The 24,078-nt window shown below is 43.8% G+C and overlaps 1 protein-coding gene across 10 annotated transcripts in view; it reads left to right on the forward strand.

Moving 5' to 3' along the window:
* The first annotated feature begins 3,975 nt into the window (after positions 1-3,975).
* eps8a (epidermal growth factor receptor pathway substrate 8a) overlaps positions 3,976-24,078 on the forward strand; it is a 33,440-nt gene continuing 13,337 nt past the window's right edge. For 5 of the 10 annotated variants that reach the window (XR_007042042.1, XM_047389685.1, XM_047389681.1 and 2 more), the window contains exons 1-15: positions 3,976-4,169; positions 13,630-13,701; positions 14,751-14,818; positions 17,295-17,362; positions 17,513-17,674; positions 18,163-18,312; positions 18,797-18,879; positions 18,961-19,097; positions 19,726-19,796; positions 20,034-20,160; positions 21,308-21,396; positions 21,614-21,688; positions 23,224-23,372; positions 23,681-23,855; positions 23,941-24,074. Coding sequence is in view for 9 of the 10 variants with exons in the window: in XM_047389685.1 (XP_047245641.1) it covers positions 13,652-13,701; positions 14,751-14,818; positions 17,295-17,362; positions 17,513-17,674; positions 18,163-18,312; positions 18,797-18,879; positions 18,961-19,097; positions 19,726-19,796; positions 20,034-20,160; positions 21,308-21,396; positions 21,614-21,688; positions 23,224-23,372; positions 23,681-23,855; positions 23,941-24,074 (1,538 nt within the window). In the remaining variant the exon portion in view is untranslated. Of the gene's footprint in view, positions 4,170-6,413; positions 6,483-13,629; positions 13,702-14,750; positions 14,819-17,294; positions 17,363-17,512; positions 17,675-18,162; positions 18,313-18,796; positions 18,880-18,960; positions 19,098-19,725; positions 19,797-20,033; positions 20,161-21,307; positions 21,397-21,613; positions 21,689-23,223; positions 23,373-23,680; positions 23,856-23,940; positions 24,075-24,078 lie in introns of those variants that run through there. The other 5 variants (XM_047389676.1, XM_047389683.1, XM_047389684.1 and 2 more) reach the window with 5 other exon arrangements.

The raw sequence follows: 24,078 nt of genomic DNA on the forward strand, positions 1-24,078 counted from the left end.
TCCTCTTCCATACTGGGCCACGGGGTAACTGGTGCCCATCTCCAGCAGTCTATGGGGAAGAGGCGGGGTCCATCCTGGACAGGTCCCCAGTCCATCGCAGGCAAAACCAGAACAATAAAGAATTTATTCAAGGTTTATTAAAAGTGTCCGACCCAGTGTGTGTTCTGGTTCTGCACAGGCTTTAGAACAATGATCTTCTCCTTCAGAGGGACCACATATATAACTTCAACCATGTTTGCTATAATAAAGTCATCACTGTGGAGCGTTTCGTTCCTTCATGTTCTGAAGTTCTTCAGAAGAAGTGATGAGGTGAGTCGGGTCGTTAAAATGTTGATTTGTTTTAACCAATCTTTTCCAGGGTGGGTTTACTTTACAGACCGGAACTGCAGCCTCGTTTTTCTAATCCCACCAGAGATTTTCAAGTCAGGTGACTGATGGTCACTCTCGTATCTTCTAGGACTTCTTCTGAAACCAAATCTAGGTGGACTTTGTGGTATGCTTGGGATCATTGTCCTGTTTGAAGGTCCAGTGAGCATCTTTTTCTCCACATGCTGCAGGTTTCCGGCACCAGAGGAAGCAAAGCAGTCCCAGAGTATCACTGAGCCACCACCATACTTCACTATAGACATGGTGTTCTTCTCAGCAGTATTCGTCCTACAGACACAAAGTTGATCCATCGATCCAAAAGGTTCCAGACCGGATTCTTGGTTCCACAGAAAAGACTCTCAGAACCTCTTTGGCTTCTTTATAAAGCTGTGAGCAGATTGGAACCGACTGTTCTTGTACTTTTGGGTCAGCAGTGATGAACATGGAGCTCTTCAGGGTTCAGTGTGAGCTTTACTGTGGAAACTGGAAGCTCAGACCTTCTGCACGTCTTTTGCAAACAGCGGAGAGTTTCTGACCTCCTGTCTCCTCAGGAATCTGCTGGCAGCTGACTGTAGCTTCCTCTTTTTTGCCACCAGGAGGCGCAGTCACTGTTCTTTTAGCTCTAAACATGTTTTCCAGCTGTATCTGTAGGAACATTCAGGGCCTTCACCAGCTACCTGTATCGCCTAAACTTTCTGGACATTTCTCCTGACTCGGCCATATTTCTATCATGCAATGAAACGTTATCTTCAACAGTCCAGGTATTCTGTCTCAAACACACCTGGTGGCAGTCGATGAAGCCCCTGATTGGTTGGATCAGCCGAGCCTCAGACCACACCTGTTTACAGTCGTGTCGGTTAGACTGCAGTCATCACTTATTTTAATTATTTTAATGGTTCTGGTCTAAATTGGTTCCTGGAAACACCTAGACCAGCTTAGGTTTATTAGCAAAATTCAGAATGTAGTCATCAGGTTTTCTTACCTGTGGTTGTTGACCCGTTAGGGAGCAGAACTCCCCATAAAGTCGGGACCTTTTGAATAATTAGTTGTTCAGATCAACCGTGGTGTTAAAATGTGACGGGATGTAAAATGATCCCTGCATAATCTGAGGTCTGATGTTCAGCTGCAGCGCTGCTCCTTTCTGTAGAAATCAATAATCTATAACTGATCAAATTGGACTGATCAATATTCCAGGAGCACATGTTGGTGCAGCATCAGTGCTTCTGTCGCAGGGCTCCAGTTGTCCAGCAGAGGGCAGTAAAAGCTCGTAAAGGGTATCAGAGTCCTGAGCTGTGACTGGAAGGTACCCGAATTTTTGGGTCAGTTTTTCTATGATGCTTCTGATGAAGCTGCATGTTCATTTATCAGCTCAGTAGCTTCCAGATTCTCCCTGAAAATTATTCCCAGATTTTACTTTTGGGAATATTTTAAACTTGGAGACAGAAAACGTTAATATTACACCTCAATAATTATTCTTTTACAGACACAAAGGTTTTAATGGATAACTGAATGTGACCATCTGTCCGTCCGTCGTCTTCCAGGTAAAGCGTCCACGATTCCAGGAGTTCCCTGGTCCGAAGGGACACAGCGTGTTCTGGGTGAAACGTGCCTGGAGGGAATATTTTTATAAATCAAGTTAGTTTGGTTAATGTTTTAATGAAATGAATGAAAACACAGGAGGTTACATACGAGCAGTGAAGCAGATTATTGAGCCTTTAGCAGGAGAACTGAAGTATTTGCAGAATTCATTTATTTATAATTTCAGAAAACAATCCGGACTTTTTTTTCTGGATAATAATTCATAAATAACCATTTACTGTCATGTGACAGAATGTTTATTTTTTGCTCATTTCATATTTCACCTTTTCTTTTTTATTAAAGTATTTGTGATTTAAATTCACATAAAATGTATTGTTACAGATTCAATATTTTATTTTGTGTTTCTAATACAGGTCCTTCTAAAAAAATTAGCATATTGTGATAAAGTTCATTATTTTCTATAATGTAATGATGAAAATTTAACATTCATATATTTTAGATTCATTGCACACTAACTGAAATATTTCAGGTCTTTTATTGTCTTAATACGGATGATTTTGGCATACAGCTCATGAAAACCCAAAATTCCTATCTCACAAAATTAGCATATTTCAACCGACCAATAAAAGAAAAGTGTTTTTAATACAAAAAACGTCAACCTTCAAATAATCATGTACAGTTATGCACTCAATACTTGGTCGGGAATCCTTTTGCAGAAATGACTGCTTCAATGCGGCGTGGCATGGAGGCAATCAGCCTGTGGCACTGCTGAGGTCTTATGGAGGCCCAGGATGCTTCGATAGCGGCCTTTAGCTCATCCAGAGTGTTGGGTCTTGAGTCTCTCAACGTTCTCTTCACAATATCCCACAGATTCTCTATGGGGTTCAGGTCAGGAGAGTTGGCAGGCCAATTGAGCACAGTGATACCATGGTCAGTAAACCATTTACCAGTGGTTTTGCCACTGTGAGCAGGTGCCAGGTCGTGCTGAAAAATGAAATCTTCATCTCCATAAAGCTTTTCAGCAGATGGAAGCATGAAGTGCTCCAAAATCTCCTGATAGCTAGCTGCATTGACCCTGCCCTTGATAAAACACAGTGGACCAACACCAGCAGCTGACACGGCACCCCAGACCATCACTGACTGTGGGTACTTGACACTGGACTTCTGGCATTTTGGCATTTCCTTCTCCCCAGTCTTCCTCCAGACTCTGGCACCTTGATTTCCGAATGACATGCAGAATTTGCTTTCATCTGAAAAAAGTACTTTGGACCACTGAGCAACAGTCCAGTGCTGCTTCTCTGTAGCCCAGGACTGGGGAATGCGGCACCTGTAGCCCATTTCCTGCACACGCCTGTGCACGGTGGCTCTGGATGTTTCTACTCCAGACTCAGTCCACTGCTTCCGCAGGTCCCCCAAGGTCTGGAATCGGCCCTTCTCCACAATCTTCCTCAGGGTCCGGTCACCTCTTCTCGTTGTGCAGCGTTTTCTGCCACACTTTTTCCTTCCCACAGACTTCCCACTGAGGTGCCTTGATACAGCACTCTGGGAACAGCCTATTCGTTCAGAAATTTCTTTCTGTGTCTTACCCTCTTGCTTGAGGGTGTCAATAGTGGCCTTCTGGACAGCAGTCAAGTCGGCAGTCTTACCCATGATTGGGGTTTTGAGTGATGAACCAGGCTGGGAGTTTTAAAGGCTTCAGGAATCTTTTGCAGGTGTTTAGAGTTAACTCGTTGATTCAGATGATTTGGTTCATAGCTCGTTTAGAGACCCTTTTAATAATATGCTAATTTTGTGAGATAGGAATTTTGGGTTTTCATGAGCTGTATGCCAAAATCATCCGTATTAAGACAATAAAAGACCTGAAATATTTCAGTTAGTGTGCAATGAATCTAAAATATATGAATGTTAAATTTTCATCATGACATTATGGAAAATAATGAACTTTATCACAATATGCTAATATTTTGAGAAGGACCTGTATTTTTAAAATAGAATTCATGTTAAAAAATGTCATAAGTGTCTGTAGTTTTATTTTGAAAGGCGCGTGGCCAGTACTTCAGCTGCCTGGCAGTCAGCGTTCAGGGACAGTTTGACCCTCACTGCTCTGCAGAAAGCTGCGGCTGCTGCTCATTAAACCGAACCGGAGTTCAACTGTTTCCACTGAACCGCTATCGGACAGGAACTCCCTTTCTCAGAACCGAACAGGTGATCTGTGCCATGCTGTTCTGAACCGGTCCGGACCTTGGATGAGTCCAGAGCTGCAGGTAACCTTGGTTTAATGTTTCTGAAGCTCATACCGAACACAAACAAACAGGTGAACAGGAAGGTTCTGGAGTCTGGGCGGACACGGAATAATATTAGGACCCTAGCAGAACCTCGTGGTGGCACCAGCTGGCCTGTTAGATGTTGAATGAAACCTGATCTATTCTTCCAAACGCACCTGAACGTGCAGGAACCAACCGAGTGGAACCAGTTACATGTGTTGGTTCTGGAGATGTGACCTTAGCTGGTTTGAGGTCAGCTGGTCTGTTAATCAGGAGCAGCTGATCCAATCAGGAAGGTTCTTCTGTGTGACAGCTGGAACCAGCACCTCTCACAGGGAAGCTGAGCAGTTCAGTTTGGGCTCATTCTGTTCTTGAAGTGCAGCTCTGGGTGGTTCTGTTGGACTTCTATAGGTTCTGCTCATTGTATGAACCCAGTTTTTATGGTTCTGTCAAGTTTAACTATGTAGAACAAAGTGGTCCGATTCATATAAAATCACATCCAATCATGCAGACAGTTTCAGTTCCACAGGTTCTGATTGGGTCCTGATTCTAACACCCTGCAGAAACAGCCAGGTTCTGATGCTAAGCTGGGAGAAGTTTTCTGTCCGAGGAAGCATGCAGTTCTGTTTGGTGTTGTCTCCTGCATGTTTGTGAGGTTCTGTTCTGTCTCTTTGTTGCTTTGAGTTTCACTTCTGTATCCATTTATCAGTTTCTCGGTCTGGTTCCTGAGGGTCTAATTTCCTGGTCCAGCTCCAGAGAATCTGGGTTCAGCTGTTTGGTTTGGGTTTATTCTGAGTGGAATCAGTTCAGCCTGACATTAAGATTCTCGGAATCAGAGCTAATTTCTCTGTGTTCTGTTTGGGTTCTTTATGTTACTGTTTTAATGTGCTGTTTCAGTCCTGACCCGGCTGTCTAAACCTTTCAGTACAATGTGATAATCCTGGTTCAGTAGGTTCTGGTCTGGTACTGAGGCCGTTTCATTCGTTCTGGTGTGCTGGCTGCTTTGGATCAGACAGAGTTCTGGTTGTCCATGTTGCTGTTGGCCCCTGGGGGACTGTCGGGTCCGGCCCATTCTGTAATCAGAGCCGTTTTGTGTCTGGGCTTGGATCAAAGTCCACAGCTGCTCCTGGATCTTTTGGAACATCCTTCCAAATGGGCTGTCTCTCTTTTCTGTGGTTCTGAATGGTTCTGTGGGTTCAGCTCCTTTCTGACCATTCAGTAAATAAATCCAGAAGGTGAACACGTCCTGCTCCTCTTACTGTAACCAGGCGTTTCCCGGGAGACGCCTTGTTTGTGTGGTTGCCAGGGCAACGGTGTGATGTAACCGTACCTTCCAGGTGTGATGTGCTGCAGCAGCAGCAGTGAGGAATCAGGAGTCGAGTTGCAGGAGGAGGAGTAGGAAGCTCATCTTTATTACCTCCTGCTCCAGGGCCGGATCAGGCTGAGGAGGGGCCCTGGGGCCACCAGAACAAACATGGCCCGCCTAAGCTCGTTGAGTCAGTTTGGTTCAATGTTTCTGGGTCAGAACACATCAATATGGATCAATGATTAGGCTGATCTCGGATCAGTTGACAGGTTAACTCCTGGTAGGTCAGTGTGAGGAACCAGGAATCCGTCAATAACTTGGGGTCTGCGTGTCTCGGTGGAATCTGGATCATCAAGAGTTGAACTGGTTCTGATCAGTGTTTGGGTCCAGAGCTGCAGGTGGTCAGGAACCATTCAGAAATGGGAACTGATGATGTAACGACAGCTCAAAAACAAACCAGGAGAAAAAAAACTTTATTGGACCAAATGGGCGGGGCCTAAAAGAGGAAGCTGAATGATGTCACAGACAAACAGGAAGCAGATTGGTTGGTCATCACAGGAACAAAAGTGTTGCTGTGGATTATTTTATGTTCTGATGTTCCAGCATCATTAAAGACAGGAGGAATTTAGATCAAGAATAAATAGAATAACAAAAAACATTTATTTTTAATATTTCAACACGACAGAAAATATAAACAAATAAAACATTTGGTAAAGAAAAACAAATCACAGATAAAGATGTTAAAGATAAATACATTATTACAAAGAAAACAGTAAAATAGACCAAACCCCTCCTCTCCTGAGGGCCTGTATATAAAAACTATAATCTCTGTTCTGTTGGGTCGGTTCTGACGGCTCACCTTCAAGCCCCGCCCCCCACCTGTCAGTCACCAATTAGAGGCTTTATGAGCTCGCAGCTGATCCTCAGTAATCTGCTCCTTCCTGCAGCCGACAGATAGGCAGCAGCTTGGTTCTGGTTCTGACCCGCCCCTGGACTTGTTTGCTCAGGTAGGCTCAGCTCATTGATTGGTGTGATGGTGTCGGTTGGCAGTAGGCCGGCTCAGAAAATCCAAACCCAGTTTTATTCTTAACAGCAGTTTGATAAGAAGCAGCCAATCGGGTCATAGCGCTGCAGAACCATGTGATCTGAGTCAGAGCCAGTTGGTTGAGGTCAGTCTGTTTGGGTTCAGAGGAACAGTTCCACATTCAGTGTTTGGTTCTATGTAGGAGACTATCCAAAACCAGCAGAACTACTCTGGAACTAGTCAGAACCAAACTGCTTCAAATGTAGAGTGGAGCCTCAACAGGAAAGCTGGTGGAACAGCTAGCAGAACCATAGGATCAGAACTGATACATCTGGATCGGATGTGATGTTTGAATGCTTTTGGGTTTTATTGATTAAAACAGAACCAGCAATGAAGCTTGGTGGCCCGTTTCAACACTTGATCAGAAGATCCACTCTGCTTTGGAAGCTAACGCTATAAACTTTGCTCCAAACAGTCGGAATGACTCCAAACTTCTGAAAATGTTCTTCTAGAGGTGAGCCCTTCAGTTCTGCTTGGTGGTCATGCTGATTGGACCTGCTGATGGTTTGGATCTGTTAAACCACAGGTCCAGCATGTTGCCACACTGACATTCTGGTGTTGTGTTGGGTATCTGAGAAGGTTCTGGTTCCAACAGGTCTAAATTCCTCATTTATTCATCTGAACATTTGGACTCTAAAACCAAGAATGTTCCATTATTGTCCCTCAGAGGCATCTGGATAACATCTCGGTCCAATGGGTCCGGAATATTGCAGCTAGATTAAAGCAACAAGTAGCAACAAATATTAAAGAAAAACAATCAAATAATTGAGAAACAAATTAGTTCAAATGAAATCTTATCAAAGAATATTTATACAAATAATAGAAATAAAACTAATAAAATACAATTAATATAAAAGATGAAAAATTTCTTTTCAGATTTGAACATTAAATTAAATCTAAATTTAAGCATCAATGAGAGAATTCATGGAACTGTGTAGTGGTGTGTAGTAGTGTGCAGTAGTGTGTAGTAGTGTGTAGTAGTGTGCAGTAGTGTGCAGTAGTGTGTAGTAGTGTGTAGTAGTGTGTAGTAGTGTGCAGTAGTGTGCAGTAGTGTGTAGTAGTGTGCAGTAGTGTGCAGTAGTGTGTAGTAGTGTGTAGTAGTGTGCAGTAGTGTGCAGTAGTGTGCAGTAGTGTGTAGTAGTGTGTAGTAGTGTGCAGTAGTGTGTAGTAGTGTGTAGTAGTGTGCAGTAGTGTGCAGTAGTGTGCAGTAGTGTGTAGTAGTGTGTAGTAGTGTGTAGTAGTGTGCAGTAGTGTGTAGTAGTGTGCAGTAGTGTGCAGTAGTGTGCAGTAGTGTGCAGTAGTGTGCAGTAGTGTGCAGTAGTGTGTAGTAGTGTGTAGTAGTGTGCAGTAGTGTGCAGTAGTGTGTAGTAGTGTGCAGTAGTGTGTGTAGGACACAAGGTAATGAGGCCCTGTCTCGGTGCCTTTATTAGCCCCGCCTCCGGAAGCAGGAATGACGACCTCAGCAATTCCAGGATTATTGTGGATTATTTTTAGCTTGTTGCTGCGTTCAGGTGCTCACAGAGCTGCTGTCAGAACCGGGTCAGATGGGAGGGGGATGTGTCGATGTGGGCCCTAAATCGGCCACATGTGATGAAGCTGTTAGTTATCTGGACTAATCAAACTGTAGCAGAGGTCAGAGGGTGCACGTCAGAGGGTCAAAGGTGGATGGCGATACATCGGATCAGTTTATTTAGGAGACGTTTTGAGAAACCGTCCCAAGTTCAGAGCAGAACCTCAGGAGAACATCGAGGTGAGACGAGTTGGGCAGAATCCTGCCCAGAGGAATAGTTCCAGTCTGTCCTTAGTAAAGAGTGCCAGTTTTAAGCTTGTCAGGTCCAGTCAGAACTCTGAGCAGAGCAGCTCAGCCGTAGAACATTTCTGTGTGTTCAAACATCCAGAACCTTTAGGGTAATTTAGAGGCAACGCTTCTGGATCTGTTGGTTCTTGATGAGGTCTTTCAGAATTAGATGTAGGATCAGTTTAGAAACAGTTCTGGACACATCTGGTTCCTGGAGCGGTGTTCTGAGTATTGAATCTGATCAGATCTGTGGCACAGAATTGTTTCTGAAGTTAAGGTCCAATTTGACAGAACCGTAGACCAGAACCGTAACCTCATTCCTTATCAGAGAAGATACGAAACATTTTTGAGGAAAATAACATTTAAAGAACTTCACAAAGATCAAAAATATGACATGAGGACCTGCAGAACCTGTCTAAAAGCTGACAGAACCTTACTGTGTTCTGTGTGAGAAAGAACCGGGTCTGAATGCTCAGGGTTTTGGTTCCATTAAGAGCCTGAGTTACTAGTTCTGAGTTCTGCAGGTTCTGGTCTTGGTGGTTCTGTGAGGGTTTCTCAGCTCTGCAGGTTCTGGTGTCTGTGGACCTGTGGGTGGCTCTGTGTTCTGCATGTTCTGCAGGTTCTGATCCCTGGACCTGTGGGTTCAGACAGTATGTAGGTTACAGAGCTAAATGAGGAGCAGCGTGGCCTGGATGCTGCAGAGCTCCAATCAATCAGCTTCACTCTGACCCACCATCAATACAGTGATCGGTCCGACCCAGTAACCCCAACGCTTCCGGTCTTCCTGCCTCTCAAATGGGACTGACATGCACGGAGGACGGCTAAGACCCAAACTGGACCTCAAACCCGTATCTGTTTGTTCTGTGGAACATGGAGACACAAACACGTGGGGGTCAGAATCTGCGGTTCTGAAAGAACCAAGTACAGGAGAAACAGGGGAGATGTCAGCTGCTGGTGAAACCCGATACAGAACCCATCTAGAACCTGGACATGGGTGGTTGAGGAGGAAAAGGCCTCTGGAACGTCTTCCATGTGACTCTAGACATGTTTGTTTCATTTTCTGGAACGTTCTGGAGGTTCTTCAGTAGAGCAGGGAGGAACATGAGCCAGAACCAGAATCTCAGAGATGCTTAGTTACTGGTTGCTATGGTGATAATCTCCATGTCTGGGGAGTCAGAGGCAAGAACTTAAAAACTTCTGATCCTTGAGCATCAGAACTTTCCACACATGGACCTTTTTGATGTTTCTGTCGTGTTTCCTGTAGAGTTCTGACAGGTTAATCAGAACCTTCAGGTCCAGTTTCTGTAGAACCATTCAGAGCTGAAATCTACTGGGAGTGGGTCTCTGTTGTTTAGGCTCCGATTGGTCAGAAAGCTGTTGGTCCTTTTGCAGTGGGAGACAGAAATACCTACGATTGGATGCAGGACCTTTTCTTAATCTGAAAGGTTCTGAATGTTTCTCTGGGTCAGAACCATCATAAAACTCCAGCTGAACATTCTGTGAGAAAACTGGAAAAGGGATCAAGTGACCCGGTTAAACTTTGAGTGATGTTTCTGATGGCAGAGCCATGGTAGTCCAAACAGGACCGGGTTTATCACTGTTGCAGCCAGAATTACCAGGTGGTTAAATAGGGAAGTGTCAGCTGGACTCTGAGACAGTCGGTTCTGGTTTTGTTCTTATTGTTCTGCTGATGACAAGCTGAAAGGCCCCATAATGATGAATAACCGGGTAATGATTACCAGGATGAGGAGAACCAGCTCACGGGTCAACTTAACACCTAATCTTTCACCGGTTAATGAATGACTAGAAGGAAGTTCAGAGCTGTGAACGGACATGAACCTTCCTCATGTTGACGCATTCTTCTCCATGTTCACGGAAGCTTCTAGAACCTGATGTCTCAGTCCGTTTACTGCAGCTGGGTTCATCTCAACGCCATCAGTAAAGATCATCAGTAAAGCTGTTTTAAACGCATCGTCCTGCTACAGCCTCGTCAGGAGCCACGTTTAAACCATGGGAACATCTAGTAGACCTAGGTCCTGCTGCCAGATTGTTTTAACCCTTCCCAGGTTGTTGAGGTCATTGCTGATCTCCTTCCATCTTGCCCTTGTGTTATTACACACCTGGATGACTGACGTTTTTATAGGTTGTATATTTTTTAACAGCATAGCTTTGGTGAGCTAAAGTTTTTTTTATCCAGACGTCCTTCCAACATGCTCCTCATGTTCTCTCTCTTATAAACTGGTGGTTCTGGACTCTCCAGAGTCTCCATGATCAAACCTTCTGCAGAGTTTCTGTCCCTCTGTTGTCTGCTGACACTCTGTCTGAGGGAAGAAGTATTTCCTTGTACATACTGCATGCTTTTACTTTGAAGTCAGAGTTTGGGGCCAGAAAACAGGTTCCTCTGCACCTGCTCAGATGTTTGTTCCTGAGCTGGAAGCTTCAGCAGCGCAATCGGACCAGAAACAAAGAGAACAAAGCAGCTAAGAGTTTCAGTCCTGTGGTGGAAAGTAAAGAGGATTGAAAAGATTTACACCCATGTGGACTCTGACCACAAACCCCCACACACACATAGGTTTTTAATCTCCTCCCCCTGCTGCTGAATGCAGCTGAAATATGTTTGGATCCAGGTAAACAGAACATGAAGGAGACCTGCAGCTTGGAGCTGATTCACTGGCAGCAGAGTGTGTCTCAGTGGGTGTGACAGCAAAGTGGAGGGTGTGGGGTTCTGCTGAATGTTTCTCTTTAGATAAGGACTCTGTGGGCAGCAGGAAACATGAGGCAGAATCCAGTTTATCCACCAAGAATAAACAACAGGAACCAGTTTGACCTTTGATCCCCACCCTCTATAAACGGGTGTCGGGTCCATGACTTCATCAGAGGTGTCTGCAGGTGTCCTGGATGAACTTCAGCATCTGTTCCTCTTTCTGCTCAAATGTTCTTGTTTGTTCTGAGTTCACAGCTGGAAGATCATGATCTGGGTTCCTCCTCCAGTTCCTTCTGCTCTTTGAACAGAAGCTCAGACATGAACCCAGCCAGAAGGTTCTGCACCATGTTGAGCTCATCAGTTCACCATAACCTTGGAAAAGCTGTTTCTTTCTTTAATTTTCTGTTAAAATGGTTCTTTGCTGTAATGTGAACAGGGCAGCGCCGCTTTGAATCAACAGCCCAGGGATGAAGAAGAGGTGAGAAGTTTTGGTGGTTCTAGGAAAGGAGCATCTGGGACATTTCAGAGACGTTTAGGTCTGCAACAGCAGCCATGACAGTTCTGCAGGCTGAGGTTCTGCTCAGACCTGGTTTTAACATCTGCTGCTCCAAGGAGGTTCCTGTAGCATCTCCTACAGAGTGCCGCATTAGAGCTCATATTCAAATGTGAATGGTTTGCTATGGGCATTTTCTGATGTAGCAACTGCAGCAGGTCCACAATCTGCTCCAGAACCCGTCAAGGTCAACCTCACACTGCTGAGAAAAGGGGCTCAGAGTTCTATAATCATTGGTCCAATAAAAACAGGTTTTCACTCAGAATTTGTGATTTAAAAGAAAATCTTCTCACTAGAACATTCGGTACAACTGTTTGAAATGAACCATTAGAATGTTTTGTAGAGGGGAGGTACCTCAGGTCCAATCTGTGGCTGGTACTGTAGTGTGTCCCAGGACCTCTGAAGGTACTCTGAGGGAAGCCATCCTCCTAACATTCTGGTTTAGCTGTGTCTTGACAGGTTTGAACAGATTCTGAAATCCGGTCCATTTGCTCTGCATGCTCCCAATGAACAGAGTTCATCGTCTATTTCTGTCTTCATGCAGATCTTCCTTTACATTGGATCTTCCTCAGTCTGTTTGAATTCATTTCTACTCGGTTCTGTTATTTCTGGGTCTTTGTGTGTTCTCTAACACTGTGGGCTTTTTGCTCCCTAATCACTCCCTTGCAGGATCCTGCTCCTCCTCTCACAGTAGATACAGTCAGGTTGCCATGGATACAGACTCGGAATAAAACAGAGTCCTGGGAAAAGTAATCATGTGGCTGAACGGTACAAACTGGGTCATAAATCAGCTCTGGGAGGCTTTTGTGTGCAGAGTTTTAATTTCAGCCTGGAAGGAAGGATTTCTCCTGGGCAGGAAGGTTTTAATGACACCCTGAACTGGACCTTAAAGAGGTTCTGGGTCAGAACAGTCATATAGACAAGGGTGTGTTCTGTGAACAGAAGAGGAGTCTCAGTGACGAATCGGCTTAACAAACAATGTTTTCCTTTCTGTAATGCAGCACAAGAGCAACACTGAGCATGTGCAAACTGCAGTTCAGAGTTCATCCTCACGTCTGCTCCTGAGGGAAGTTCAGAGAAAAGAAACAGCCCATAAATAGTCTCAGAAAAAAGGTCTTCAGACCCCCTCACAATGATTTCTTCTCTGGACCAGGTTGACATCAGGCGTTTCTTTTGCATGGTAAAGTTCTCTGTATGTGGAGATGAACCAGCGGTTCCCAGAGTGAGCTCTGCTCCTCGTGGTTCTACCAGCTGGAAATGGATGGTGGGCTTGATGCAGACCCCAGAACACAGCTGTTCATTCCTTGGATTGTTTCAGGATGTTTTGCTCTGCAGACAGAGAAACATGGGAAAGTTTTCAGATCTTTTAATGAGGAACTCCTCCAATCAATTATCCTAAGTGCTTGAATAGATTAGAAAATGACCACCTGAATCTGCAGGGTTTTAACACCGTTCAGCAGATTTGATGCTACTTTAAATAACATTCATATAAATATTCATTAGCATCAACCAGTCCCATCATTGATCTAGTTCTGGAGGTTCTCCAACTTTGAACCTGTTTCTTTGTCTCTCTGGAGTTCAAAGAAACTACTCATATTTAATTTACTGTAAAAATACCAGCAGGAACTAAGGGGAACGTTTGGTGAAAGGAAAACAGTCAGGAAGGATTCAAAGTTTCCTTGGCATGGAGAAGTCGGTTTCTCAGCTCAGAACGACTGTAACAGAAGAGACTGAGAAAGAGGACCTTCTCTGGGGGTCCAGGTCATCAAAAACGGTCTCACCTTAACTCAGAACCACTATTTAAATGAACTAATCATGTAATATTTAAAAACAAAATAATTCATATAAAATATACTCAGACATAATTTGTTTGGACCAGAACCCTTCAGGGTCAGAAACTTATTCAGATCAGATTGGAGCTGTTGGTGTTCACTACACAGAAACGCTGCTGGTTCTGGTGGTTCTGGTGCGGTTTGCTTCTCTGATGAGGACATTTCTGTCCGTCTGTGTTTCAGCTGAGCGGCGCCGTGCAGCAGGATGAACGGATACGATCCTCCGGCTCTGAACGTCTTCAGCTCGGTAATCAAGTGAGTCACATGATGACGATGTCATTTGATAAACATTTTCTCTTCAGACTTTTGGTTTTTTCCACCAGTTTAACTTCTGAAAGATGAACAAGGTGTGAAAAATTAAATACACTTTAGGTCAAATTAAAGACCGCTGGAGTTTAAACGAGAATTAAACGGAACCAAAAGAATTCCCAACCATTCAGGAATTTCCAAAATCCTGCTGGGAGTGTTTGAGAGATTTGTTCAAACTGAGCTTCTGCAGCTTAGCTTGAACAGAACAACTGAAAGTAAAATGAAGCTGAAGCTCCTCAGAGTTGAAAGCTGCAGGTTTGAACTTTCTGATGAGTCTGCTGAGTTTATCCAGGTTTTACATCTGCACCAGGTTTCTGCAGACCATCAGAGGTCAGTGGATGGTCTGCAGACCATCAGAGGTCATCTGCAGCAGGATGTGTCTGAGAGGTAAAACTATTCCATCTATTTTTGGAAGTTTTAAACTAATTTTTTTCAGACCGACATTATTTAGTGAAGTCTGTAACATCAACACCTCCCATTACCCATTATTGATTTAATTAAAAGTATAACTGAGTTCTTCTAAACCAGCCTGAAGCTGCTTTTAATGAAGATCTTTGGTGGAAAAATGTCTCTTTGTTCCAGACGGAGTCACAGAGACTTGAAGTGAGACTGTTCTCATTCAGAGATTTACACGAGTAAAGCTGCTGAAAGCTTCACAATGATCTGTTGATCAGATGTTCTGGTCACATGATCTGTGTGTGTGTGTGGGGGGGGGAGACCATCTGTCTTCTGTGTAGATCCCCATCATTCATCACAAACACTCAGAATAATGTGTGAAAATCTGCACATTCAGCGTCGACTGACTGCTGTCGCTTCACACGTCTGGAAAGAATCAGGACGTCTGATCCGAGGTTGGATTTTTTCAGACTGATCTGAGAATCCTGAATAATGAGTTGCTTTATGTTAATAACTCATGATGGATGGATGACTCGGGTGGAAAACTGACTCTAGATCAGCCTGTCCTGACTGACCGATGCTGTCTTTGTCTCTTCCAGTGGACACAGCGCTCCGTCTCCGGATCCTCCCAGAAATAAAGCCAAGAGTGGTGCCAAAGCTCTGTATGGTGAGTCTTCTCTGGTTCTGACTCTCCAACTCTAGTTCTGTGAATCTAAATAATTGGTACCTGCTCTCATTTCTTCTCCTGAACAGGATCAGAGGAATCGTATTTCCTCCGTTCATCTTCCAAACAGAAAAAGAAAAATCAGAGTGAGCCATGTGACTGAGTGTGTGTGGTTCTGATTCTGAAGTTGGATTTTGTCTTTAAACTGTTGGAGTCGAATAAACTGTTTTATTCCACTGGAACAAACGTTAAAATGGACCAGAACCCGTTTGCTCTTTGTACTGCAGTGACAGTCCCCCTGCACGTTCAGAACCTGCTGAATGCCTTTAACCCGGTTAAATGTCCCAGAGCCACCGGGTCGAGCTCCAGGCTAAAGACAGCGTTCCTTAATGTTAGAAGAATTGAAATGATCTAACAGCGTCCCCTTCAGTTAGCCTAGCGATCCTCCTGGCTGATCAATAAACTGACAAACTCTGAAGATGAGGCTCAGTCTCTTCATCTAAACTGGAGAACCAGGATGAAACCAGTAAAACTCAGTTTCACCTCAGAAAGTCCCATCAGGTAACAACAGAAAGGACCAATCAGGTTGCTGCAGCACAGGAGAAATCCTTGCATGTTTTTCTTCTGTTTCAGTGTCTGTGTGTCTGTAGTGCTCTGTTCCACAGAAAAAAACAGTTCAAGCAATGTAGAGTTTTTCCAGAAACTTGAGAACTTTAATTTTCTGATCTGGTCTGAATGAATTGCTGTGATGTGTTCTTGCAGCCTCAGCATGGACCGGTTCCTCTGGTGCATCTACCTGCAGTCATTCCCAGCAGATGAATAGAAGAGTTCTGCAAAGGCTACAGGTTTCAGCTTCTGCACTGAAGCTCTGAGATAAAACCCAACAATACCTGAGGTTACAGAGTGTCCCTGAACGCATCAGATGAGCTGCATGTGAGGAGGTGTTTATCTGCACCCTCAGCTGCTGTGAGCAGACTGATAAACTCTGAGCTGAACCTGATAACCTGAACAAAGCAGACCTGACAGCAGATGGTTCACCAATCACTGATTTATAGATCAATGCTGAATGATCCCTGTGTCCGGACCCGAGCCTAGGCGCTTTGTCTCCTATCTTCAGCAGGCAGGTCATGTGACTGGATAAATTTCAAACTGAAACAAAATGTCCAGGAAGCTGAAGGAGAGCAGCAGCGAAGGATGAACTAAAGCAATCTTGATTTAAATGTCGGTGAATAAAAACAACCTGAAATGATTGTGGAACAATGTTAACTTCCAGAGAAAAGCTGCAGACATCATTGCGTTGCATGCAGCAGCTGCAACAACAGCTTAGTTTTCTGGATCATCAGCAGCTTCAAGCTGAGGTTCAGAGAAAAAGCTTCAGGATTAAGAGGGTCCAGCTAGATCCAGGACCATAGTCATTCTCTCTGATTGTTTGAGACGTCTGTAGAAGAAAAGCTGAGAGCTACTACGAGTTACTGTTTGGAGTCAATCCATGAGTGAGGCCTCCTAGTTCCTCTGGTTCTTGAGGTCAAGAAACTTCTCAGATCAGAACCCCTCTGAGAACCTGTTGTCTATTCTTCAAAATGCAGGTGGAGAAACAGCCAACAAACTGGGATCCGATCCAAGCCTTAAGAAGACAAGATTATTTCAATTCAGTTTATTTATATAGCGCCAATTCACAGCACGTCGTCTCAAGGTTCTTCACAACAGTCAGGTTCAAACATTCCTATTAATTGTAACCATTGAACAGTTCAGTCAGATTCAGTTATTTATTCAAATTGGATAAAAAGTTTTTCTATCTAAGGAAACCCAGCAGATTGCATCCAGTCAGTGACTTGCAGCATTCACTCCTCCTGGATGAGCATGTAGAGACAGTGGACAGTCACTGGTGTTGACTTTGCAGCAATCCCTCATACTGAGCATGCATGTAGCGACAGTGGAGAGGAAAAACTCCCTTTTAACAGGAAGAAACCTCCAGCAGAACCAGAACCAGGCTCAGTGTGAGCGGCCATCTGCCACGACCGACTGGGGGTTTGAGAGAACAGAGCAGAGACACAAAGAGAACAAAGAAGCACCGATCCAGGAGTATGTTCATTAGGCCACAGTCATTCAGGGTTTAGTGAAGGATCAACCTTGGAAAGAATCTCCAGTAAGAAATCAGAGTCGTTTTATAAATTTCCCTAAAAAGGATCAAATGTGTTTAATTTTTCTTCTGTCTTACGTTGAAACATGTGGCCAGAAAGCCAGAGCAGCAGTTCAAATACTAAAAAATTAGACCAGGATCAGGAATCTTGGAAACGGATGTGATACATGAGTCCACATCATCCTATCATGGAGGAATAAAGTTCCTCTCATGTGTTCTTGCAGAAAACATCTGAAGCTTCTCTCTCTCTGGACCATCAAAGCTTCCTGCTGGAAGAATTTAGCACTAAACGGGACTCAAACTCACAATAATTAAGTATTTGTTCTGTTCTTCATTTAGAACAAAGGAAAAACTACACCAGAACCAGCATCAACAGTCTGACAGATACATCACAGTACCATGTGGAGGTGAGTTCTACCTGCTACCGTCAGGAAAAAAATGTGTCACTGTAACACTGATCCAGAGTCAGTTAAGATTTCTGTCAGCCAGCTTTACGTTCAGTGTTTGCACGGCCACTGCAGCGGTTGTTCAAGCTTCAGTACCTTTGTATCTCTCAGCACCTGACCACGTTTGTGTTGGACCGGAAGGATGGGATGATCACTGTGGACGACGCTATCCGACGTCTGCGCCTGCTGGATGCCAAAGGAAAGGTGTGGACTCAGGAGATGCTGCTGCAGGTGGAGGACAAGGCGGTCAGCCTCATCGACCTGGACTCACAGGTAGGACAGGAAGTTCAGATGCTGTTCATAAATCTGCTCTTATGTGTTCAGGAGTGTCTGTAGCTCAGGAGGTTGGTTCTCTTCTTTGAGCTCAGTAAGCAGCCTTCAGAAAGGACAGAGCTCCCGTAGAAGCAGACAGAGAAACTCTGTGGTCCTGAGGTGTAAACAGCTGCTGCAGATTCAAAAGATTGGTTACCAACACGTAGTCCTGTGGCATCCCTCTGGATTTATACATTTTCCTTATTGTGAGACCTAGAGCTTCTAGTGTTGTATGATTATTATGAAGTCTGTAATACCAACCCGGCCAAGATACTAGGACCTGATTCAAGATCTGTTTCACCTGACCAAGAAACTGCAGCTGTTCATTGTTTGAAAACTAGACCGGGTTTCAGTGAGTATAATTGTGTAACAAGCTGAACATGATTGAACTAAATGAACATCATGCGGTCCTGGATGTGTCGGCAGTTAAAATCCTTTGTATTTTTCAGAGCGAGTTGGAGAACTTCCCCATCAGCTCAGTCCAACACTGTCAGGCGGTGATGAGCTCCTGTAGCTATGACTCCATCCTGGCTTTGGTTTGTAAAGACTCCAGTCAGAGTAAACCAGACCTTCACCTGTTCCAGTGTGACGACATCAAGGTACACTACTGTGAAATGTTAAAAACTGAGGGATGGTTACCTGAAAAGGCTTCTGATTATCCACTGATCCAAAGTATCTCTACAGACATGAATGGTTTTCATTGTCAAAGGTCCCATATGATGAGACAGAATACAGGAAACATTTGTTACAGTTGGCAGCTGTACCAAATGTTTCCTGTATTCTGTCTCATCAGTCTAGTTTTGATCAAATATGGCTGCTTCTAAAGCTTTAATGTTTTATCTTTTAATTGTTGGTAAAGAATTTATCCTAAAAGCTAATTAAAATTAGGAATCAGACAGATACATTTAAAAGGAATCAAAGAGGACCAAGGAAATGACCCTGTGGTGCTCCAATGCTGATTGAAGACCTTATTTAGAACAGGTTCAAAAACTGGAAATATTCCAGACTGTTATTGTAAGGGTTTTTCTTATTAAACATGTATTATTACATTATTATAACCGTAAAGATGTTGTGTTCCAACAGGCAAATCTGATTCACTTAGATATAGAAAGCGCCGTGACCGATGCCAAAGGGGGTAAAGTTAGGAAGCGACCAGAGACTCTGAAGTAAGAATACATCCACAGACACTTCCTGATACAGTTTTTAATGCTGGCAGCTTATTGGCTGAACCTTCCTTTCATCTGCAGGATGATCCTGAAGAGCGACGGCCTGATCCCGCCCCCTCCCCCAACCCCGGCCCCTGAGGCGCCAGCATCGTCCAGTCAAGTAGACAATAAGACCCGAGTAGCTGCCTGGTCAGCATGGGTCAATGAGCATCCACACTGTGAGTGATGTCATGGAGGGGATGAGAGGGTGGGCGGAGTCATATTTCATTATTCTTGGCGGTAAATTATTCGTGGTGGATGCATAGTTTTCCAGACAGAAGAAGAATAGACAGTAGAAACGATGCCTCAGAACGTCCGCCATGTTTTGAGAGGCAGAATGTCACTGGGAACTCTGCAGCTATACTTAAAGCTGGGCTTTCACAATAAAAATAGTGCTTAAACTTAGGTTTAACTCATTTATCCACAATAATATACATTCATTGGAAAGATGACCGCCATTGAGACAATATCTGCAAATTCTAATAAAAAATGAAAACCATCAAAAAAACTAAATGTGCTGAAACTGATCTTAAAGTACTAAAAATACACCAAAACATTTAAATTAATCTAGTTCTAATGATGAGAATTTATTTAGTTAATATATAAAAGGACTTAAAATCTCAGTTTGAGATGATTATTATTACTATTTATTATTATTATGATCTGCATCTGAAGCAACTTGTGAAACTGCTGGTCTGAGTTCCTCTTCCTGCTGGTTTCCTGTTTGAATCCAAACATTTTTCCCGGGAACCGGTCCAGTTTCTGAGATGTTTCACATGTGATGAAAGCAATGACGTTGTGTTGCAGATGAGCAGAAGCAGCTGTCGCAGGACGACGGAGCGGCGGAGATGACGGCGCTGCGAGTGGACCGAGACGTGGTGAGGCTCACATCTGTCTGCAGGCTGTTCAGCTTCAACACACAAAACATGAAGAGAGTTAAGCTGATTTCAGGGCCCAGTTTGATTTGAACATAATCAGAGTTTGGAGGAAAATCAGCTTACAGTTTGAAGAAGGTGGTGGTGGTGGGGGGGGGGTGACTGGACTTTGCTCTGTTGGTTCAGGTTTAATCATTAACGCCTCAGCAAACCAGTTCATAATAAAAGTTTTTATTGCAGCAAATCCTGAACCACATCCTGGACGACATCGAGTTCTTCGTCACCAAACTGCAAAAGGCGGCTGAGGCCTTTAACGAGCTCTCCAAGAGGAAGAAGGCCAAGAAAGGCAAGAAGAAGAGTCCAGGAGGTGAGCAGGAGCTTCCAGGCTGGACGAACACTGACACAAAAATTACTCTTTTTAAATATTTATTTTATTTTTATTTTAAGCTTATACAATTTATCATAGATTAAGTATTTACATAAAAAATTTATAAAATTTACATGTTAGTGAGAATTTCACTAAGCATTAAGAATTTATTTAACAACTTATGGAATATATTTGCTTGATTTTATTATCGATTAAATGTCATTTAGTTTGTTATTCAGGTCATTTTAATTCTTAAAGAATATAATGTCCATGTTTGTTTTTTCCGAAAATCAAAATTAGAGGTTTGCTCAAACAAAGTGACATTTCATATTTCATATTAATAATTTGAATTAATGTCATGCTTTATTTTACTGAAACTGGACTCAGTTTTTTTACTTTAAGGAAAAATAAAAATCCCACAGTAATTATCTCAATGTAAATATTAAATAAAATAAAAGCAGCAGGTGAAAAAATCTAAATGTTATTCAGAAATGTTATTTCTAATTTTCCCGCAACTATTAAACATGAACCTAAATGAAACCGTTTTTATATATTCATTTATTTTTTAATTCTTTTAAAGATTTTTTTGCGTCCTTTATTTTTCACACATATGATGGTGGGTAGACAGGAACCGGGACAGAGAGCGAGAGGGGAAGACATGAGGCTAATGTTACCCGGGCCTGGACGCAAGGACCCGGGACCGCCGTGTGGAGGGCTGTAGCCTCTGTATGTGGGTCGCGTGCCTGACCCCGTACACCACCAGCAACACGCCCAATACATATTTTTTTAAAAATCAAAATGATTAATGATAAGAACTAACAGAAAAATCAGAGTTAGATGTTTGTCATGTAAAACTAAAGGTTGGAAACAGTTTTCCTTTCACCGACTGACCCGGCTGCAGCAGCGTTCCATATCTCGGTTCTCCTCTTATCTAGATAAAAAAATCTTCTCTACCTGGAGAACCCTGCCTTAAGGGACTTCCCTTGAATCGGATCCTTTCCAGAACAGAATCTTCAGCTGTGAACAGAACTTCTTTTCAGCCATCATAAAGTTCTAACCTCTGTTAATGAGCAGGAACATTCTCCCTGGATCCAAACGTGATAGACCAGAACCTGACTCACATGCCTGTGCTGTTTGTGTCCACCAGAGGGCGTCCTGTCTCTGAGATCCAAACCTCCCACTGAGGAAGAGTTTGTGGACTGTCTGCAGAAGTTCAAACATGCCTTCAACCAACTGGTAACTGGTCCTGATTCCTCTGTGATTTAAACTGGTTGTTTATTGGTTCGATTCTGATCCAGACTAATGATCTCTGCAATTATTGTTACTGGTTCTTACAGACTGACCATTGGTTCAGTAGAACAAACAATAGCTAGTCAGTAAAGAGAGAGAAAAATGCTTATTGACGTGAAGAAATGTGTTAAAGAACCTTTTCACAGTTTGTTCTGACCTGCAGGCGAAGTTGAAGGAGCACATTCAAAACCCAAGCGCCGTGGATCTGGTTCACTTCCTGTTCACGCCACTCAGAATGGTGAGTTCAGTCATCTGTCCCGGAAATGACATCATTATGAACGAGTTTTGTGAGGTAGAAGAACATCAGACCTGCTGAAGCAGAACGTTTTACAGCAGAAGAGCGATAACAATTGGAAAAGATTTGTTGTCGGTAATTACAGGTCCTTCTCAAAATATTAGCATATTGTGATAAAGTTCATTATTTTCCATAATGTCATGATAAAAATTGAATATTCATATATTTTAGATTCATTGCACACTAACTGAAATATTTCAGGTCTGTTATTGTCTTAATACGGATGATTTTGGCATACAGCTCATGAAAACCCAAAATTCCTATCTCACAAAATTAGCATATCATTAAAAGGGTCTCTAAACGAGCTATGAACCAAATCATCTGAATCAACGAGTTAACTCTAAACACCTGCAAAAGATTCCTGAGGCCTTTAAAACTCCTAGCCTGGTTCATCACTCAAAACCCCAATCATGGGTAAGACTGCCGACCTGACTGCTGTCCAGAAGGCCACTATTGACACCCTCAAGCAAGAGGGTAAGACACAGAAAGAAATTTCTGAACGAATAGGCTGTTCCCAGAGTGCTGTATCAAGGCACCTCAGTGGGAAGTCTGTGGGAAGGAAAAGGTGTGGCAGAAAACGCTGCACAACGAGAAGAGGTGACCGGACCCTGAGGAAGATTGTGGAGAAGGGCCGATTCCAGACCTTGGGGGACCTGCGGAAGCAGTGGACGGAGAAACAGCGGCAGAAGCGCCTGACCTGGGCTACAGAGAAGCAGCACTGGACTGTTGCTCAGTGGTCCAAAGTACTTTTTTCGGATGAAAGCAAATTCTGCATGTCATTTGGAAATCAAGGTGCCAGAGTCTGGAGGAAGACTGGGGAGAAGGAAATGCCAAAATGCCAGAAGTCCAGTGTCAAGTACCCACAGTCAGTGATGGTCTGGGGTGCCGTGTCAGCTGCTGGTGTTGGTCCACTGTGTTTTATCAAGGGCAGGGTCAATGCAGCTAGCTATCAGGAGATTTTGGAGCACTTCATGCTTCCATCTGCTGAAAAGCTTTATGGAGATGAAGATTTCATTTTTCAGCACGACCTGGCACCTGCTCACAGTGCCAAAACCACTGGTAAATGGTTTACTGACCATGGTATCACTGTGCTCAATTGGCCTGCCAACTCTCCTGACCTGAACCCCATAGAGAATCTGTGGGATATTGTGAAGAGAACGTTGAGAGACTCAAGACCCAACACTCTGGATGAGCTAAAGGCCGCTATCGAAGCATCCTGGGCCTCCATAAGACCTCAGCAGTGCCACAGGGTGATTGCCTCCATGCCACGCCGCATTGAAGCAGTCATTTCTGCCAAAGGATTCCCGACCAAGTATTGAGTGCATAACTGTACATGATTATTTGAAGGTTGACGTTTTTTGTATTAAAAACACTTTTCTTTTATTGGTCGGATGAAATATGCTAATATTTTGAGAAGGACCTGTAAAACAGAGTTCTAATAAGAACAGTGAAGAACTCCTGTTCCTCATTGTCCTCAGGTGGTCCAGGCATCCGGCGGTACCGATCTGGCTCGGAGCATCGTGGTTCCACTGCTCACCAGAGAAGCCATCGAGTTCCTCCACTCCTCAGGAACGGCAGAGGAACGGCACCTGTGGGTGACTCTGGGAGACGGCTGGACCAAATGCAGGTGAGAACCTGGTTCTCTTCACTTCCTGTTTTCATCCACGCAGTGAAACTGGTCCTGTTCTCATTTGTGTTGTTACTATAAAGTTTTGATTCTTCATGTATCAGTGTTCTTGGACCATGTTCTAACCCTCTTCCCACTTTGTTTCTGTAACATTCTCCTCTTAGTTTCATGTGTTTTTGTTCTTGTTGTGTTGGACTCATGTTATGAACTTCTGCATGTTCTCTAAACGTTCTCCTGTAATCTTTCTTCTTCTCACCCTGTTCTCATTAATGGTTCGGTTCTGATCTCCTCCCCCTTGTATTCTCCAGGCTGGAGTGGCCGAAGGACCACTACTTCCCTCCCTGCGCGCTGCAGTTCCGTGACAGCTGGGAGCCTCCCGTGGTTCCGGCTGTGACTCCTGGTCAGGAACAGGAGCTCCTGCAGTTAGCTGAAAGCCTCGTCAGCGCCGACGTCCACAGGTCGGCCGATCTGCGGCTGTCTCAGGTTGGTGAGACACGTTCAGAACCACAGCTGATGGGACGCTCTGATGACAACATGCTGTTAACACGTGTGTTCTGTGTGTCTGCAGCAGGGGGCACTGCAGCAGTTTCCCCTGCCTGATGGGTACGCCTTTAATAACTCATCCCAGAAACGCTTCCAGGTCCTGGACCAGGACACGGCCGTGGCTGCTTTCAAACACGCCGTCAGTCGCCGTGTCGACCGGTAA

This window comes from Girardinichthys multiradiatus, chromosome 17, assembly GCF_021462225.1.
Source record: "Girardinichthys multiradiatus isolate DD_20200921_A chromosome 17, DD_fGirMul_XY1, whole genome shotgun sequence".
In the NCBI taxonomy this organism is placed as follows: Eukaryota; Metazoa; Chordata; class Actinopteri; order Cyprinodontiformes; family Goodeidae; genus Girardinichthys; species Girardinichthys multiradiatus.